The sequence below is a fragment of the Lithobates pipiens genome, unplaced genomic scaffold, assembly GCF_037356315.1.
Source record: "Lithobates pipiens isolate NorthernLeopardFrog02 unplaced genomic scaffold, aLitPip1_a1.2 Scaffold_13, whole genome shotgun sequence".
Taxonomy (NCBI): Eukaryota; Metazoa; Chordata; class Amphibia; order Anura; family Ranidae; genus Lithobates; species Lithobates pipiens.
Window position 1 is genome coordinate 142,649,240 of NW_027507718.1, and position 19,907 is coordinate 142,669,146.

General features: G+C 45.7%; 1 protein-coding gene across 1 annotated transcript in view; it reads left to right on the forward strand.

Moving 5' to 3' along the window:
* Positions 1-4,815: 4,815 nt before the first annotated feature.
* Positions 4,816-19,907, forward strand: part of ZFR2 (zinc finger RNA binding protein 2) — a 379,518-nt gene continuing 364,426 nt past the window's right edge. Inside the window, exon 1 of the mRNA XM_077475662.1 lies at positions 4,816-4,957. Coding sequence (XP_077331788.1) covers positions 4,911-4,957 — 47 coding nt within the window. The 5' untranslated portion in view covers positions 4,816-4,910. The remainder of the gene's footprint in view (positions 4,958-19,907) is intronic.

Consider the following 19,907-nt stretch of genomic DNA (forward strand, 5'->3'; position numbering starts at 1 on the left):
CCAGGAGCGATCCAGAGGGGGTGGCCGAAAACCAACGGCCATCCCCTCATCACGGAGCGCTCCTGGACCGAATCGGACCGCCGTAAACAGCGGGAAGGGGGTCCGATCGGACCCCCCACCCGCTGGAAGGCAATCACGTAGATGTACGTGATTGTGCCTGCCTGTGCCATTGTGCTGACGTACAATGGCAATACGGCGGTCCTGAAGTGGTTAATCACTAGTGTTTTTTTTATTTTTTGTGCTATAAACAACAATGGAAATTTTGTGAAAAAAATGCCTTTTTCTTTGTTTCTGTCATAAAATTTTGCTAATTAGTAATTTTTCTTCATAAATTTTGGCCAAAATTTATACTGCTACATATCTTTGGTAAAAATAACCCACATTAGTATATATTATTTGGTCTTTGTGAAAGTTATAGATTCTACAAACTATGGTGCCAATCACTGAAAATTGATCACATCTGATCCGGTCTTTAGTACATCAGGTGTACCTCATTTCTTAACAAGTCAGGAAAGTACCAATACCCCCCAAATGACATTCCAAGGTATTACGTAAGTAGCATGGTGAGTTTTTTTAAGTTGTAATTTTTTCCCACAATTCTTTGCAAAATTAAGATTTTTTTTTTATTATTATTATTTTTTACAAAATTGTCATATTATCAGGTTATTTCTCACACACAGCATATGCATACAACAAATTACACCCAAAAATACATTCTGCTACTCTTCCCGAGTATGGCGATACCAGATGTGTGAGACTTTTACACAGCCGTGCCCACATACAGAGCACCAACATTGAAGTGGCACTTTCAGACGTTCTACGAGCAAAAATGACACATCTCATTTCACAGCCACCTATTACACTTTTGAAGGCCCTGGAGTACCAGGACAATGGAATTGCCCATAAAATTACCCCATTTTGGTAAAGCAAACACCCCAACGTATAATCTGTGAGGCATAATGAGTCTTTAACGGTTCATTTTTTTCCAGTTTTTGGAAAATGTGGAAAAAATAAAAACGCATATTTTTTTACAAAAAGTTGTCAATTTATAAGATATTTCTAACACATAGCATGTATATAGCAAAAATTACACCCCAAAACACATTCTGCTACTCTTCCCGAGTATGGCGATACCACATGTGTAGGACTTTTACACAGCCTGGTCACATAGAGAGGCCGAACATTGAAGTAGTGTTTTCAGGCGTTCTAGGAGCATAAATGACATCTCATTTCATTCCTACCCATCACACTTTTTAAGGTCCTGGACCACCAGGACAGTGAAATTACCCACAAAATGACCCCATTTTGGAAAGCAAACACCCCAGCATATATTCTATGAGGCATGGGCTGCAAATAGGTACTCGGGTACTCTGATGGGCTGGAGATAGGTACTCGGGTACTCTGATGGGCTGGTGACAAGTACTTGAGTACTCTGATGGCCTGGTGACAGGTACTCGGGTACTCTGATGGCCTGGTGACAGGTTCTCTGATGGCCTGGTGACAAGTACTTGAGTACTTTGATGGCCTGGTGACAGGTACTCGGGTACTCTGATGGCCTGCTGACAGGTTCTCTAAAGGCCTGGTGACTGGTATTTGGGTACTCTGAAGGGCGGTGATAGGTACTCATATGGACTGTGACAGGTACTCGGGTACTCAGATGAACTGTGACAGGTATTCAGGTACTCAGATGAACTGGGACAGGTACTCAGATGAACTGTGACAGGTATTCGGGTACTTCGATGGACTGGGACAGGTACTCGGGTACTCTGATGGGCTGTGACAGGTACTTGGGTACTCTGATGGGCTGTGACAGGTACTCGGGTACTCTGATGGACTGTGACAGGTACTCGGGTACTCTGATGGGCTGTGACAGGTACTCGGGTACTCTGATGGGCTGTGACAGGTACTCGGGTACTCTGATGGGCTGTGACAGGTACTCGGGTACTCTGATGGGCTGTGACAGGTACTCGGGTACTCTGATGGGCTGTGACAGGTACTTGGGTACTTTGATGGACTGCGACAGGTACTCGGATGGACTGTGACAGGTACTCGGGTACTCTGATGGGCTGTGACAGGTACTCAGATGGACTGTGACGGTTACTCATATGGACTGTGACGGGTACTGGAATGGACTGTGACGGGTACTCTGATGGACTGTGACAGGTACTTGGGTACTCTGATGGACTGTGACGGGTACTCGGATGCACTGGGACAGGTACTCGGGTATGGACTGTGAGTGACAGGTACTATGATGGGTGGTAACAGGTCCTCTTTATTGGGGGGGGGGCAATCAGTGTGATTTGTGGGTACTGTAAGCGGTAACGAGATGTTACCGCAATCTCCTCCTCACACACAATCGGTGTGTGAGGAGGAGAACCCGGTAACATCTCGTTACCGCGGTTTGTTTACATTTAGTGATGGGCTGTGAAAGGATCACAGCCGATCACGTGGGTAAACAGCCAGCCAATGGCTGTTTACCAGTGTCAGTCACGAGCAGTGTTCCCGGGAACACACCGCCACCATCGTGCACGTGCAGCGCGCTTGTGCCATGCACGGTGGGGGTGTAACAATCTGTGATTGGCCGTGACTTCATCACAGCCGATCACGTAGTAAACAGCTATGCCCAATGGCTGTTCAGCCCCCTCGGTGGCGAGCGGTGTCTCCGTGACACGCCGCCACCGAAGGAACAGGGATGCGCACGCACGATCACGCGCATTCCCTGTTTAAATGGGAGGACGTCATATGACGGCCTCCCGCCACAATAAGTGCGCCGCCTGGCCGTCATTTGACGGCCGGCGGTCAGAAACCAGTTAAATACCACCAAAAGAAAGCTCTATTTGTGTGAAAAAAATGATAAAAATGTTGTTTGGATACAGTGTTGCATGACTGAGTAATTGGCATTCATGCGCTTTCTCTCCTTGATTCAGTAGCTCTGAACTCACTCCTGTGATGGTGAGGGTGGACAATAGCAGCTAGGCCTCTCTTAGCAAAGCCCTAGCAACAAGTCAGGCTTCATGAGGTATATAAATAGCCTATACCTATAGCAAGGGTGTTATTCAACTTTGGTCTGAGCAGCACAGTTTGTTTTTATCTACAGACAACCCCATACCTCCCAGTCCTTTCCTGAGATGGGAATGAGGGACACCTATTAGCAACTGTATGTAGGGATAAGACACATACCCTGCCACGCCCCCTTAAAGCGGTAGTAAACAGCTGAAAAAAACAAATGCCCTTACAAGACAATAGCATAATGTGCTAGTATGCATTGCATACTAGTGCATTATGAAATACTTACCTTAGAATGAAACCCCCGCAGCGGCGCCTGGTCACCGCTAAGAGGGCTGACATGTTCCCACCCTTTTCTTATGGGTTCGCAGGCTCCAGGGCTGTGAGTGCCCAGAGCCGCGATTATGTCACTCCTGCGTGCATGGGCGGGAGCCCTCCGTTCTGGCATAAAGCTCTGAAGTTCCGGCATGGTACACCAGACATTCAGAGCACATGCACCGCTGTCAGCGGGCGCATTCAGGGTGAAATGTAAATCGTGCAAGTTTAGGAGATATTAAATTTACCTAAATGTAAGCCTGATTATAGGCATACCTGTAGGTACAAATAACCAGGCGGGGTATACAATCGATTTGAGGGTCCTTTCACACCGGCGATCTGATCGGGTCCACCTGTCAGTTTTTCAGGCAGACCTGATCGGGCCCTCCAGTCTCTTCTATGGAGCGGGGGATGTTAGTGGCTGCCGCTATGCGATCCTGTCCGCCAAAAACAGACGGATAGTGGAACTATTTCCCATCTATCTGGTGGATTGGATGAAAATGGACAGGCGGTCCATTTCCATTTGACAGCCTCATAGAGAGCAGCAGAAACAGGCAGAACTCCTCATTCTGTCAATGGAGTAGAGTGAGATTGTCCGTTCCTAATGTCAAGGAACAGCAATTGCTTTCCTCCTCCAGTCAGTCCAGCTCCCATACAGTTAGAAACACCTCCAAGGGAACACATTTAACCCCTTAATCTCCCCTAGTGTTAACCCATTCGCTGCCAGTGCCATCTGCACAGTAATCGGTGCATTTTTATAGCACTGATCGCTGTATAAATGTCACTGGTTCCAAAAAAAGTGTCAAAAGTGTCATCTGTCTGCTGCCATCTTACAGTCCTGCTAAAAATTGAAGATCACTGCCATTACTAGTAAAAAAAAAAAATGCCATAAATCTATCCCCTATTTTGTACTTTTGTGCAGACCAATCAACATACGCTAATTGGGATTTTTTTTTTTTTTTACCAAAAATATGTAGCAGAATACATATTGGCCTAAACTGATGAAGAAATTCGTTTTTTTGGGGGGGATATTTATTATAGCAAGAATTAAAAAAAATTGTTTTTTTTTCAAAATTGTCGCTCTTTTTTTTGTTTAATGTGCAAAAAAAAAAAACGCAGAGGTGCTCAAATACCACCAAAATAAAGCTCTATTTATAGGGAAAAAAGACATAAATTTTGTCTGGGTACAACGACGCATGACCGCGCGTAGATCAGACCAAAATGAGGGAGAAATGAGGAGGAGAGTGTTCCAAATCAGGGATAGTTGGCAGCTATTCATCCCTTATGTGCCCAGGCCGGATTTTAGTAAAGGTGACCTAAGCCAAACAGCCCAGGCCCGTGTGTGCCCTGGCCTAAATATACGACCCAAGAGGTTCCTCAGGCGCTGACATGAACACACATTACTGTCACTTCCAATTATCCCCCAAGCCATTCTTTTCGTATTACCATTTCCTCACGCCTTCTCGGGGCGGGCTGGACCTACCTACACAAGCGGCGGAGGACTAGCCCCATCACGTGGTCTTTTGAGATCACGTGCTCTTCAGAAGCCGCGCCTTCTGCACTGGCTCCCGTTTGCTAAGGCTCCCAACATGGCTACCGATAATTACTACGACTTCAGTAACGATGGATACCGCAGGTATTGTTCTAGCATAGCACTGGTAATGGGAAGCGGAAAGGATCGATATAAGAGCCGGCAAATGGCAGGAGCCGGATGATGGTGTCCTGTATGTAAAATGGAGGGCTGGCACGCAGCAGCAGAGGGCTCCATGTCTTTTTTTTCCCTTCTGACGTGTAGAGCTGGGCTCAGAGGTTTTGTGTGGTGTCCGGGGTAATAGTGTGAGTGTGGCTGGTATGTGTTTAGCCATCTCTTTGTCTCCCAGGTGGGGCATGGGAAGATGCGGCAGATGGGAAAAGCAAACATTGTGTGTGTGTATTTGCCATCTCTAACCCTTTGCGGAGATTTCACTTCCTGTCACATAGCCAAACAGGAAGTTAGGGGAAATCCTTGCAAAGTAACCACCTTAGCCCCAGAAGGATTTACCCCCCTTTAAAGAGGAGGTAAACCCTGTTGGGTTTTACTTCCTCTTTATTTCCCTGCAAACGTAAAGCATAATGTTCCATTATGTGTTGCTTACCTGAAACCGAAGCTTGCGATGTCGCTGCTGTCCCCATTAGCAGCGAGCGTTCATCTTCACCCTTCTTCCTTCCGGGCTGCAAACTCCGGCTCTGTGACCAGCCGGAGTTGTGTGACATTGTTCCCGCACAGTGCCGCCAGTCACGGCATGACCCCTATTCGAAACGCCACAATGTGTCCTTTCTAGCATGCGCCAGTAACATCGGATCATGCCTTGTAGTCATCAGCACTTGGCTTTTTAGTAAATATCTCCTAAACCGTGGCGGTTAAGGAGATATTTCAAGCACCTATAGGATATATATATATATATATATATATATATTATAATTTTTTTTTTTTTTTTTTTTTTTTTTAAAGCGGGAGTCCGCCGTGTGTTTTTTTTATTATTTTTATTTTTTTACTATATATACTGCAGCTGCAGACTTTTAAAATAGTGACACTTACCCGCCCAGCGCACCCGCGATGTCGGCACCCAAAGCCGATCTCTCGGGCGCTGCCGCCGCCATCTTGGGTATGGGAATCAGGAAGTGGAGCCTTTCGGCTTAATTTCCCGGTTCCCTACTGCGCGAGTTGCGCTGCGCAATAAGGATGGTCCCCCGCTGTCTCTGGGATCGTGTGTTTCCCAGCAGGCAGTGGGGGACTTTCGGAAAGGGGCGTAGATTCTGCGGAAAGGGGCGTACCTTCTGCAGAATCTACGTCGGAAGTGGGTGCAGATACCTGTACTGTACAGGTACCTGCACCCCCCCTCCCCCCTGAAAGGTGTTAATTGTGGCACCAGAGAGGGGGAGGATTCCAATGAGCGGAAGGTCCACTTTAGGGTGGACCTCCGCTTTAACTTTCTGCTATAATACATATCCAAAAAAACAAAAATATATATTTAAAAACAAAAAAAATCATCGGTTTAGACCAATATGTATTCTAGGGATGCACCAAATGGGATTTTTGGTGCCGAAACCGATTCTGAAAATAAATCTTCCTTGATCCCGAAAACTGATACCGAAACAGCACCAATACCGAAATTGACTGTTTTAAAAAAATATTTTTATACAGGAGATAGTCACAGACTGGGGACAGGCTACAGGAGATCAATGCAGCCTCACGAGTGCCCATCATATGTGCCCAGCAGCCTACCAGTGCCTGTCCTGTAGCCTGCCAGTGCATATAAACGTACACGTATAAAAGCACACACACAGACATATATAAAATTCCACCACCATATAGTCCCCACTGCAATATCCTTGTCATCTCCCCCACTGTAATATTGGCAGAGTATGGGCTGGGTATCGCGAGGGATGGCTGTCACAGAGCAGTGTTGTGGGCACTACAGATGCAGCCCCTCCCCTCCACTGTACAGATCAGTACAGAGAGGGGAGGGAGGAACCAGCGTCATTACATGACGCTGGTTTGTTTACAAGTGATCGCTCCGTCACGTTTGACGGAGCGATCAGTGTAAACGGCCTGGGTGTAGAAAGATGGCTGCCGCTTTGGAGCTAGGCCGACACCGCAGATCGCGGCGTGTGCCGGTCCGAGCGGGGTGACCGTTCGGATCACGGATCAGTGACGTTCCGTTGCACCCCTACACACATATATAGCACACACATATAAACATGCACACAAATATAGATATATATATGACAGTCTTTTTCAAAATTGGCAGCTGCAGCTCTGTAACTTAATCTCCATGCTGGGTACTGCACTGTAGAGGGAGGCAGAGAGCACAGCACACACTGCTAGACATCTCTTCCTTGCTTTCACTTTCATAATAAACAGCGTGCGTGAGCTCCTGCACAGCCGATTTACACATCGGCTGAGGAGCCATATGCAGCCACAGCTGGGGAGAGGGGGACTTTACACCAAGACCCCATGGGCCGCCTGCAGCATGGGTGAGGAGGGAGGGGAAGAGGAGAGAGTTAAGACGGGCGCTCCAGAATGACACCCCTGTGATGGGCGAGGCCAAGCCCAGCAGGCCCGCCCCATTTTCGGCCCCAGTATAAAAGGGCCATTTGTGGCAGAAATTTCGGTGCATCCCTAATGTATTCTACATATATTTGATAAAGCTATCACAATAAGTGTATATTGCTTGGTTTACGCAAAAGTTATAGCATCTACAAAATAGGGGAAAGATTTAGGGACTTTATTTACTAGTAATGGCAGGGATCAGCTATTTTTAGCAGGACTGCAACATTGCGGCAGACGAATCTGACCCTAAGGCTAGAGGTCGACCGATATGGGTTTTTCTCTGGCCCATGCCGATATTTAGAAATCGCGATGGCCGATATATGCCGATTTCATCTCATAAAATCTAAGTTAGACACCTTTCACCCTGGGGTGTTTTTCAGGTGCTTTTGGGCTAAAAATAGTGCCTGTAAATTGCCTTCAAAATGGCTCCCCTGCAGTCTCAGTGCGAAAGCCTGAGTGCTTTCACACTGAGGCAATGTGCTGGCAGGATGTTAAAAAAATAAAAATAAAAAAAAATCCTGCAAGCAGCATCTTTGAAGTGGTGTCAACCACTCCTGCCCATTGAAATGAATGGGCACCGCTGCCGAAGCGCATGCAATGCGATTTGGCAGCATCGCTTCACAAGCGCATTTAACACCTTCCTCGGCCACTAGCTAGGTTATAAGTGCCCTGCTAGCAGCTGAATAGCGCCACTAAAATGACGGTAAAGCACCGTTAAAACTAGCAGCGTTTTACCGTCAACGCCTCCCCGCTCCAGTGTGAAAGCAGCCTTCATTAATAAGTGATACAGAAAATTTCTTACATTTAAACAAAACAAACCTCCAACCAGTTCACTTGTATGTATAATTTAGAAAAAAAAAAAACCTATATATTAAATACACACAAACAGGTACTCAAAACTTTTGGATGGAAAAAAAATGGCTAACTTTACTGTTTTTTTTTTTTTTTTTTTTTAATCGGTGTATTTTTTCCCAAAAAATTGCATTTGAGAGACCTCTGCGCAAATACCGCGTCACATAAAATATTGCAACAACTGCTATTTTATTCCCTCGGGTCTCTGCTAAAAAAAAAATATGTTTTTTGGGGTTCTAAGTGATTTTCTAGCAGAAAATACAGGATTTTTACTTGTAAGCAACAAGTGTCAGAAAAGATTTAGCCTTTAACCACTTTAGCCCCGAACCAATTTTCAGCCTAAGGACCAGAGGTCTTTTTACAATTTCGCACTGCACTGATTTAACTGGTAATTGCGCGGTCATGCAATGTTGTACCCAAACGAAATTTGCGTCCTTTTCTTCCCACAAATAGAGCTTTCTTTTGATGGTATTTGATTGCCTCTGCGATTTTTATTTTTTGCAATATAAATGGAAAAGACCGAAAATTTTGATAAAAAAAATATATTTTCTACTTTTTGTTATAAGAAAAATCGAATAAACTCAATTTTAGTCATACATTTAGGGCAAAATTTATTCAGCCACATGTCTTTAGTAAAAAAAAATGTCAATAAGCGTATATTTATTGGTTTGCACAAAAGTTATAGCGTCTACAAACTAGAGTACATTTTCTGGAATTTACACAGCTTTTAATTTATGACTGCCTATCTCATTTTTTGAGGTGCTAAAATGGCAGGGCAGTACAAACCCCCCCCCCCCAAATGACCCCATTTTGGAAAGTAGACACCCCAAGGAAATTGCTGAGGGGCATGTTGAGCCCACTGAATATTTTTATTTTTTTTGTCCCAAGTGATTGCATAATGACACAAAAAAAAAAAAGTTTACAAAAAGTTGTCACTAAATGATATATTGCTCACACATGCCATAGTTATATGTGGAATTGCACCCCAAAATATATTCTGCTGCTTCTCCTGAGTACGGGGATACCACATATGTGGGGCTTTTTGGGAGTCTAGCCACGTACGGCACCCCGAAAACCAATCACTGCCTTCAGGGTTTCTAAGGGTGCAAATTTTTGATTTCACTCCTCGCTACCTATCACAGTTTCGAAGGCCATAAAATGCCAAAATAACACACAACCCCCCAAATGACCCCATTTTGGAAAGTAGACACGCCAAGCTATTTACTGAGAGGCATGTTGAGTCCATGAAATATTTTATATTTTGCCACAAGTTGCAGGAATATTAAAAAAAATTTTTGCACAAAGTTGTCACTAAATGATATATTGCTCACACATGCTATGGGCATAAGTCAAATTACGCCCCAAAATAAATTCTGCTGCTTCTCCCGAGTACGGGGATACCACATGTGGGGGACTTTTTGGGAGCCTAGCCACATACGGGACCCCGAAAACCAAGCACTGCCTTCCGGATTTAAATATGAAACGCTACCAAAAAGAACTTGGCGATCGCAGGGATCAGGCCTGACTCTGCGAATGCTGCAGTTATGTGTTTAGTGTTTTGTAAGTGACAGCGATCGATCGATGCTGCACTTGGGTGGGCTGGGCGGAGGGGCAAAACGCAGCTGCTAGCAGGTATCTGGGCTGATCCTGCTAACAATGCGTTTTTTTGGAACCCTAAACTGCTGGGGACGCTAGTATAGATCTGATCAGATCCGATATTGATCTGTTCAGATTCTATACCACTACGGGAGGTGTATGCTTTGCGCATGGGTGTTAGCGGTGCTGGCACTAACCTAGCGCTGCATGGGGCGACTCAGACCCTGACCCTAAAACCTAATTGATATCACCCGCCGGGTGATCAGGGGGTTAAACCTTTATTGGGTAATAAATGGTGGGTGCCCTGATGCTATAAAAAGCAAACGAAGTAACCAGAGTCACCCGTAATACTTATACTGTGATCACTGGTGAAAGGGTTAACTAGGGGCAATCGGGGTTCAAATTTTTATTGGGTAGTATATGGGGGTCCCTGGCGCTATATAAAAACCTGACGGGGAACCTAAATAACTAACTGGCTAACCAGCGTCAACAGTGACACTTATACGGTGATCGTTGGTGAAAGGGTTAACTAGGGGAAATCAGGGGGTTAAAACCATTATTGGGTAGTATATGGGGGGTACCTAGCGCTATAAAAACCTGGCGGTGAACCTAAAAAAATAACTAGCTACCTAGCGACACTAGTGACACTAATGCAGCGATCAGAAAAATGATCGCTTAGTGACACTGGCAAAAGGGGGAGAAAGGGTTAACTCTAAGGGCAATCAGGGGGTTAAATCTTTGGTGGTGGTAGGGGGGCTACCCTGGACCTAACACTAACTGCCCTGACACTTTTTACTTTTACAACTGACACTGAATGCAGTAATCAGTAAATAAATGATCACTGCAATCAGTGACACTGTGACTGGGGGGGGGGCAGGGGGGGGGGTCGGGTTTGTGTGCCTGTATGTTAGTTAGTGTCAGTGTAGTGTTTGGTGCACTTACTTTTAGTCTTCTCCTCGTAGGCCGGTCAAAAAGACCGCCCCGAGGAGAATGACATCACTTCCTCCCTGCCTGTGTATACAATACACAGTGGGAGGAAGCTTCTCATTCGCCAGGAGTGATCGAGAGGGGATGGCCAGAAACCAACGGCCATCCCCTCATCCCGGATCGTTCCTGAAGTGAAACGGACCGCCGCATCCAGCGGGAGGGGTTCCGATCGGACCCCCCCACCCGCTGGAAGGCAAGCACGTACATGTACGTGCTTGTGCCTGTACATGCCATTATGATGACGTACAATGGCATGCGGCGGTCATTAAGTGGTTAAATGGTTAAACTGAGAACTCTACAGGGACAGTTCAGTCCATTGAAGAAGAAACATTGTATCTCTTTGATCTTTTCTTGGCAGACTGCCCAGAGAGGAGGAAAGTCAATTCACTGATAAACTTCAGGCAACTTACATTGACTTCTATTACAGAAGCCTTTTGTAAGTCGTGACGAATATATAATCTGCCTTTTTATCAGCAGAATCGGCCGTTGCTGATTAATTAAAAAATGACAAATATCGGCAGATATATCGGTTGACCTCTACCTAAGGCCCCTTTCACACCTATGACTTGTCCTCCGACATGGGACTGCAAAGTCGTATGACAAGTCCTTCACCGTGATTTCCAATGACATTCATTAGTACGACTTCAAAGTAGTCCCTGCACTACTTTGGTCTGACTTCGATCCTACTTCAGGCCATTGAATATCTCTAAAGTCGAATCGCCATTTTAACGCATCCGACTTTGGTATGCGACTTGTGCTCTGATGATCTTGAAGGGGAACTCCATGCAAAATAAAAATAAAAAATACAAAAATGGGGTTCCCTTCCAAGAGGATACCAGGCCCTTCAGTCTGGTATGAATTTTAAGGGGAGCCCCCAAACCAAAAAAACTGCGTGGGTACCAGAACCTTCGTGCACACAGACTGGCAGGTCAGATCTTGATTCAACCCCACTGACAATCTCCTATTGCAGAGTTTGCTGATTCTTTCTTTCATATAACAAGTGGAGAAATGTATCTGCTCACTCAGCTGTCAAAAGAAAACATCTGGGCAGTCTGCCAAGTTTTTAACATGAAACATTGTAACTAACTCTTCCTTCTTAGATCAAAGGGATAAACTTCTGTGTGTAAGAGAAAAATCAAGGCAGTTTGCCAAGTTTTTAACAACCTAAGGCTCCATGCACACTGAAGCTCAAAAAAGCTATTTCTGGACGCCAGATTGCTGGCAGAAAACGCTGGTTGAAAAACCTGCTTTTAACAGCGTTTTATACTAGCGTTTATGAGCGTTTATGAGCGTTTTACAGCGTTAGCGTTAATGGGCGTTTTTTATAAAAATACACAGAGGACACTCCAAAAATCCCACAATGCATTGAAAAATAGTATGCCGAACACTAATGAACGAGCGTTTATGAGCGTTTATGAGCGTTTGTCGTTTTTTGGCGCTGAAAAACGGCACTTTGAACGCGAATTTCTGGCGTTCAGAAAAAAGCCCATAAACTCCACTGCTCATTAAAGCTGAAAAACGTCCATGTGTGCATGGACACATAGGCTAACATAGAGTGGAGTTTATGGGCTTTTACAAAAAACGCCCAAACTCCAATAAACTGCAGTTTATCAGCTTCAGTGTGCATGGAGCCTATAAATGCAGGAAGTTTAACCACTTAAAGTCTAAATCTTTTTGACACTTGCTTCTTAAGTTAAAATCAATATTTTTTACTAGAAAATTACTTGGAACCCCCAAACATTATATACATTTTATCAGAGACCCTAGAGAATAAAATGTTAATTGCTGCAATATTTTATGTCTCGCTGTATTTGCCCAGTGGTCTTTCAAACAATTTTTCCGGGAAAAAATATATGCAAAAAAATTATGATTCTCGTTTTAGCCAGAATCGTGCAGCTCTACCCCCTCCTGAACCATACCAGGCTGGATGCCCTCAACATGGGGGGGGGGGGGGGGGGGTTTGGGGGCAGGGGGGTCCTGTGCCCCCCGCCCCAAAGCACCTTGTCCCCATGTTGATGAGGACAAGGGCCTCAAAAATAAAACACAATACACAGATTTTTAAAGTAATTTATTAGGCAGCTCCAAGGTCTCTTCCGACTTCTCCCCTCTCTGGCTCTTCTGCCTCCTCCGCTGATGGCTTCTGCTGGTTCTTCTCCCCACTCTGGGTCTTTTAGCCCTCTTTCCCTCTGTCCGCTGTCTCTACCAGTTCTTCTCCCCTCTATGGGTCTTCTCTGCTCTCCACTGATGTCTTTTAGCCCTCTCCAGTTCTTCTTCCTCTGCTGGGTCTTTTCCCTCTATTTTTCTTCTGCTGTTGACACAATGCTCTCTCCTGCTCTAATGCTGGATGTGCGGTGGGGCAGGGTTACCGGGTGTTGTCCGGAGGCCTGCCCCTTATGACATCACCACCCAGGGCATAATGGGTGGATGACGTTGTAAGGGGCAGGCCTCCAGTGACCCCACCCCATTCCAATAGAAGTAGTGGCACACTGCACACCCAGCATTAGAGCTGCAGAGAGTGTCAAGTCAACATCTGAAGAACAGAGTGAGAAGAACCAGCAGAGGCAGAAGACGGCGCCAGAAGAGGGAAAAGAGCCGGAGAGGAAGTCAGAAGAGACCCCAGAGCTGCCTAATAAATTACTTTAAAAATCTGTGTACTGTTTGTTTTTATAAATGTTTTTGTGAATGGGCAGGGGTACAATGTACCCCATGCTCATTTACATAGGATGGGATCTGGGGGCCCCCTTGTCAAAGGGGGCTTCTAGATTCTGATAAGATCCCATCTGCAGACACATGTTACATAGTTAGTAGTAAGGTTGAATAAAGACACCAGTGCAACCTGAGTGAGTGTCTACAATTGTCCCTATCCCATTACATTGCACACTCACATCAGTCCCTACCCTCAAGGAGCCCACAATCCAAGGTCCCTGTTCATATACTAGGGCCAATTTTGGACAGAAGCCAATTACCCTACCAGCATGTCTTTAGAGTGTGGGAGGAAACCAGAGTACACGGAGGAAACCCACGCAGGCACAGGGAGAACATGCAACTCCAGGCAGGTAGTGTCATGGTTGGGATTTGAACCAGCTAGGTAAGAGTGCTAACCACTATGCTGCCCCAAACCCTGGCCGTTGGTTGTTGGGGAGAGGCACTTGTCCTCATCAACATGGCGGTTGGGCAGGTCCCTCCTGTCCAAAGCACCCACCCCCCCCCCATGTTGAGGGCATGGTTCAGAAGGGGGCGTAGGGAGTGCTCGCTCGTTCCCACCCCCTTTCCTGACCTGCCAGGCTGTGTGCTCTGATAACAGTCTGGTATTGATTTGGGGGGGTGGACCTCCACGCTTTTTTTTTCGCCGTTCCCCTTAAAATCCATACTAGACTGAAAGGCCTGGTTTGCTCTTGGGGGTGGGGGAAACCCATACAGTTTTTGTTTTCTACATTCTGCATGGAGTTGCCCCTAAAGATGCCAGATTGTCAGGGATCAAAGTCAGATACTTATTCGTTGAAGTCGGATGCATGCCTGACGTCAAGTCGCAGGGCAAAGTCCGATCCACAGTTGTATGACTGGTGTCGTACCAGTGTGAAAGGGGCTTAAGTGACACTTTTTTGGTGACCATTGACACCAATGCAGCAATCTGTGCATTTTTACAGCACTGATCACTGTATAAATGGCACAGGGAAGGGGTTAACACTAGGGGGTGATCAAGGAGTTAAGTGTTCCCTAGGCAGGTGCTTTCTAAATGTGGAGGGGAAGAACTGACTGGGAGTAGAGAGATCACTGTTCCTGATCTTTAGGAACAGCTGGTCTTTCTCCCCTCCTCTGTCAGATCCATTGTCAGATGCCCATTCTACCTCTCTTCACAGCAATCGCGGGTGGCCAGCAAATATCGATTCCACCGGGCGAGTTTGCGCAGCCAAGTCGCAGTATATATGCAGGTCGGCAAGTGGTTAAAGTGGAAATAACATCTTCAGTAGGGATGCAATAACGATTATTTTCATAATCGATTAGTTGGCCGATTATTGTTTCGATTAATCGGTTAACCGTAAAAAAAGGTGTGGTGTATAATTTAGTTAATATGTAAAGTTTAAAAAAAAAAGGCAATTTATTCTTAAATATCTCTATATGCAGTGGTAAATATAAATAACCAACTATATGGTTAAGGAGCAAAATATCGAATCCACTCTGAGAATAACAGACAGAAGAGATATACTGTATATAAGAGGGGATATATACTGTACATACTATTAGAAGAGATATACTGTATATACTATTAGAGGAGAGATATACTATTAGAGGGGATATATACTGCATATGCTATTAGAGGAGAGATATACTGTATATACCATTAGAGGAGAGATATACGCTGTATATACTATTAGAGGAGAGATATACTATTAACCACTTTCAGACCGGACCAATTTGCTGGTCAAAGACCAGACCACTTTTTGCGATTCGGCACTGCGTCGCTTTAACTGACAATTGCACGGTCGTGCGACGTGGCTCCCAAACAAAATTGACGTCCTTTTTTTCCCACAAATAGAGCTTTCTTTTGCTGGTATTTGATCACCCCTGCGGTTTTTATTTTTTGCGCTATAAACAAAAATAGAGCGACAATTTAAAAAAAAACGCATTATTTTTTACTTTTTGTTATAATATATATCCCCCAAAAATATATAAAAAAACATTTTTTTCCCTCAGTTTAGGCCGATACGTATTCTTCTACATATTTTTGGTAAAAAAAATCGCAATAATCGATTATTGATTGGTTTGCGCAAAAGTTATAGCGTTTACAAAATAGGGATAGTTTTATAGCATTTTTATTAATAATTCTAGTAATGGCGGCGATCAGCGATTATTTTTTTTTTTTTTTTTATTGTGACTGCGACATTGTGGGGGACCCATCGGACATTTTTGACACATTTTTAGGACCATTGTCATTTATACAGTAATCACTGCTATATAAATGCAGTGATTCCTGTGTAAATGACATTGGCAGTGAAGGGGTTAACCAGTGGGTGGCAGTGTAGGGGTTAAGTGTTCCTAGGAGTGTGTTACTAACTGTGGGGGGGTTGGGCTTTCATTTAGTGAACACTGATCTCTGCTCCAATCACATGGAGCAGAGATCAGCGTCACTAGTTGCTAGGCAGAATGAAGAAATGCTTTTTACAACGGCATTTCTTCATTTGGCCGCTCCGTGAGACGATCGCGGGGATGCCGCGGGAGCGCCGGCGCCGCCGCCGGCGGCGCGCTCCCGATGGCAGGGCGGCAAATTTAAAGGGATGTACATGTGCGCCCATTTGCCTGCGCGTGCCATTCTGTCGACGTACATCGTCGTGCGCTGGTCGGCAAGTGGTTAAATGGTCAATCTGGTAAATATCATCAGACTCATTAACTTTAACCCCATTTTGTTACTGGCCGATTAATCGATTATTAAATTAATCGATTACTATTGTCGATTAATCGATTAGTTGTTTCAGCCCTAATCTTCAGTTGTACCTACAAGTAAGCCTTTGAGGCTTACCTGTAGGTACTGTAACTATCTCCTAAACTTACACCGTTTAGGAGATATTTACCATATATACCACATTATCAGAACATGTGCGCTGAAGAAACGGCCACCCGTGCCTTTTCTTTAGGACCACCGTCCGTGACCGGTGGGTCCCGCTCGCATGTGATGTATATACTAGCTCATTGTGCCTGTTTCTTACAAGGTGGGTTTTTTATTTTATTTATTTATTTATTTATTTTTTACAGGGTTTACAACCTCCTTTAACCACTTGCTTACTGGGCACTTAAACCCCCCCCCCCAGACCAATTTTCAGCTTTCAGCGCTGATGCACTTTGAATGACAATTGCGCGGCCATACAACACTGTACCCAAATGAAATTTTTATCATTTTTTTCCCACAAATAGAGCTTTCTTTTGGTGGTATTTAGTTACAGCTAGGAGTTTTATTTTTTGCTAAACAAACAGCAAAATAAAAAATCATGTTTAATAGTTTGTTATAAAATTTTGCAAACTAGTCACCTAGTCATTTGTCTCCTTCATTGAAATGCGCTGATGAGGCGGCACTGGTGGGCATAGATGGGTACAGATAAGATGGCAAAGATGGGTGGCACTAATGGACACTGATAGGTGGGCTCTGATGGGCATATGAGGTGCAGCACTGTTGAGGCAGACTGTGGGCACTGATGGGTGGCACTTTTCCTATAATTAGGTGGCACTGGCAGGGGGCAGGTGGGCACTGATGAGTTGCCCCAGCTCGCTGTGATCGGGACTGAAGTCCCTCTCACGGCCGCCGGTGATCGGCTTTTTTTTTTTCTCCTTGCGCTGTCAGCGCGAGGAGGAAAAATAGCCGATTACCGGCTCTGTTGTGATCACATGATCAGCTGTCATTAGCTGTCAGCCAATCACGTGGTAAGGGGTCGGGACCCACCCCTTGCTCCGATCTGTGATCAGGCGAGTCTCATAGACTCGCTGATCACAGAGCGCGCCACGCCCTCGGGGCACGCAGGCCGCTCGTGCACGGGACGACGTCCCGGCAAAGCAGGTCCACGCTGTAGCAGTCATTCGACTATAGCGTGGATCTCAAGCGGTTAATGCCACACTGATGAACTTCTAAGCTGCCAGTAAAACACTGCGCTTTTGAGGCGGGTTCTATTTATTTCAATGGAGAGGGATGTATTTGAGGCACTTTAACGCTCCAAAGAAATTGCTTGCAGGGTTTACTTCCTCTTTAAAAGTCCCTGACCCTTTCAGATGTGAACGTGTCCCATAGGAACCCATGTAAATGAACTGTAGTGTATTTCTGCAAAAAGCACCAAAAAAACACATAGATGTGAACAAGATCTAAGACGTTTAGTAACAAAGGGGGTTAAAAAAACTAAAATTAGCCCTTTATAGTAGAAAAAGCAGATAATCACTACTGTAGGGGTTCATTTTTTTTACTGTAGAACAGTGAAAGTAATATTTACAGTAGCGATTATTTGCTCTTTTTGTATTATAAAGGGCTAATTTTAGTGTTTTTTTTTTTTAACCCATTATGTTACTGGCCGATTAATCGATTATGAAAATAGTAATTGATTAATTTCATAATCGATTGTCGATTAATCGATTAGTTGTTTCAGCCCTAATACCTTTTACTCATGGCTCGCCGGGATGCCCTGTTGGGGGTGTAAAGGACCTGCTCCCACGCAGCATGATGGTGCCTGTTCCAAAGCTGGAAAGGTTTCAGGGATTCTACTCCAATCTGTTTTTAGTCCCTAAAAAGTAAGGGGCACGTCCAATCCTGGACTTAAGCCCTCAACTGCTTTGTGAAAGTGCAAAAGTTCAGGATGGAATCTCATTTCGCTCAGGGGTCGCTGCACTCCATCAGGGGGACTTCCTGACGTCTCTGGATATCCAGGACGCGTACTTGCATATACCCATATGCCTCAGGCATCAGAGGTTCCTGGGGAAGAGCACTACCAATTCGTAGCTCTCCCTTTTGGCCTGGCGTCAGCACCCCGAGTATTTACCAAGGTGTTCGCTCCAATTCTGGCACTGTTGAGGCAATGTGGGTTACCTAGACAACCTCCTTCTGAGAGAAGCTTCCACCACAGAATTAAGGGAGGATGTGGCGATCACCATGCAAACTCTACAGGAGTTTGATTGGGTGCTGAACCTAAAGAAGTTGGTGTTGGTGCCGACTCAGCGTCTGGAGTACCTGGGCTGACTGCTGGGCACGGTGGAAGCGAGAGTGTGTTTCTCCCTTCAGACAAACTGCAGACTCTCCGATACACCGTGAAGTTGTTGAACCACAGGTGGTCGCCTCCGTGTTTTCTACATGCGAGTTCTGGGTCTCATGGTAGCCTCCCTCGAGGCGGTATCGTATGCCCAATTTCACACCCGAGTCTTGCAGAGGGAGATACTGTCCAAATGGGACAAATCTCCGTTATCACTGGATCGTCAGATTCGGGTGAGCCAGTTAGTCAGGGACTTTCTTCTCTGGTGGCTGAGGTCTCCGGCCCTTCGGTCTGGGAGATCGTTCCTTCCTCTTCATTGGATGGTGATCACAACGGACGCCGGCCTGACCGGCTGGGGTGGAGTGCTGGCAGTACAGTCGACCCAGGGCCTCTGGTCACGGGGGGAATCCCAGTTACCGATCAATGTGCTCGAACTTCGGGCGATCAGGCTGTGTCTCTCCACATGGTCAATGAGGCTACAAGGGCATCCAATCAGGATCCAATCAGACAAAGCCACGCGATGGCATATGTCAATCGTCAAGGAGGAATGAGGAGCTCGGCCCCAGCACGAGAGTTCACTCGCATCCTCTGGTGGGCAGAGCGACATGTTTCGGCCATATACATACCGGGCGTAGAAAACTGTCAGGTGGACTACCTAAGTCGCCACATGCTGGACCCAGGAGAATGATCATTGCACCTGGAGGTGTTCAGGCTTCTTTGCCTGCGGTGGGGCACACCAGATGTGGATATCTTGGCCTCTCAGCTCAATCGAAATGTGCAGAGGTTTGTGTCATGGACAAGAGACTCCTGGGCAAACACGTCAGAAGCGTTGGTGACTCCATGGGAGCAGTACCTGCTCCCATTTATGCCTTCCCTCTGCTCAAACTGTTACCACGTCTGCTTTGCAGAGTGGAGGCCGAGGGGATTCCAGTGATACTGATCGCCCCAGATTGGCCCCTGCGTCCCTAGTACGCCTGGTGGCGGATGCTCCTTGGCGATTGTCGATGCGAGAAGACCTGCTATCGCAAGGTCCAATTCTCCACCCTGCTTTACCGTTGCTAGTTTTAACGGCATGGCTGTTGAAAGCCAGGTGCTAAAGGACCCATATCTGTCGGATTCGGTAATTTCCACTATGCTGAGGGCACGGAAATCGTCTTCTCTGAAGATTTACCATCGTACTTGGAAGGCCTATATCTCCCATGTGTGAGGCGATGGGGTGGCATCCGCGCACCTATTCAGTTTCCCGGATCCTGCTGTTTTTACAGCGAGGAGCAGATCAGAAACTTGCCTTAAGCACCATCAAGGGACAGGTATCAGCCTTGGCTGTCTTTTTCCAA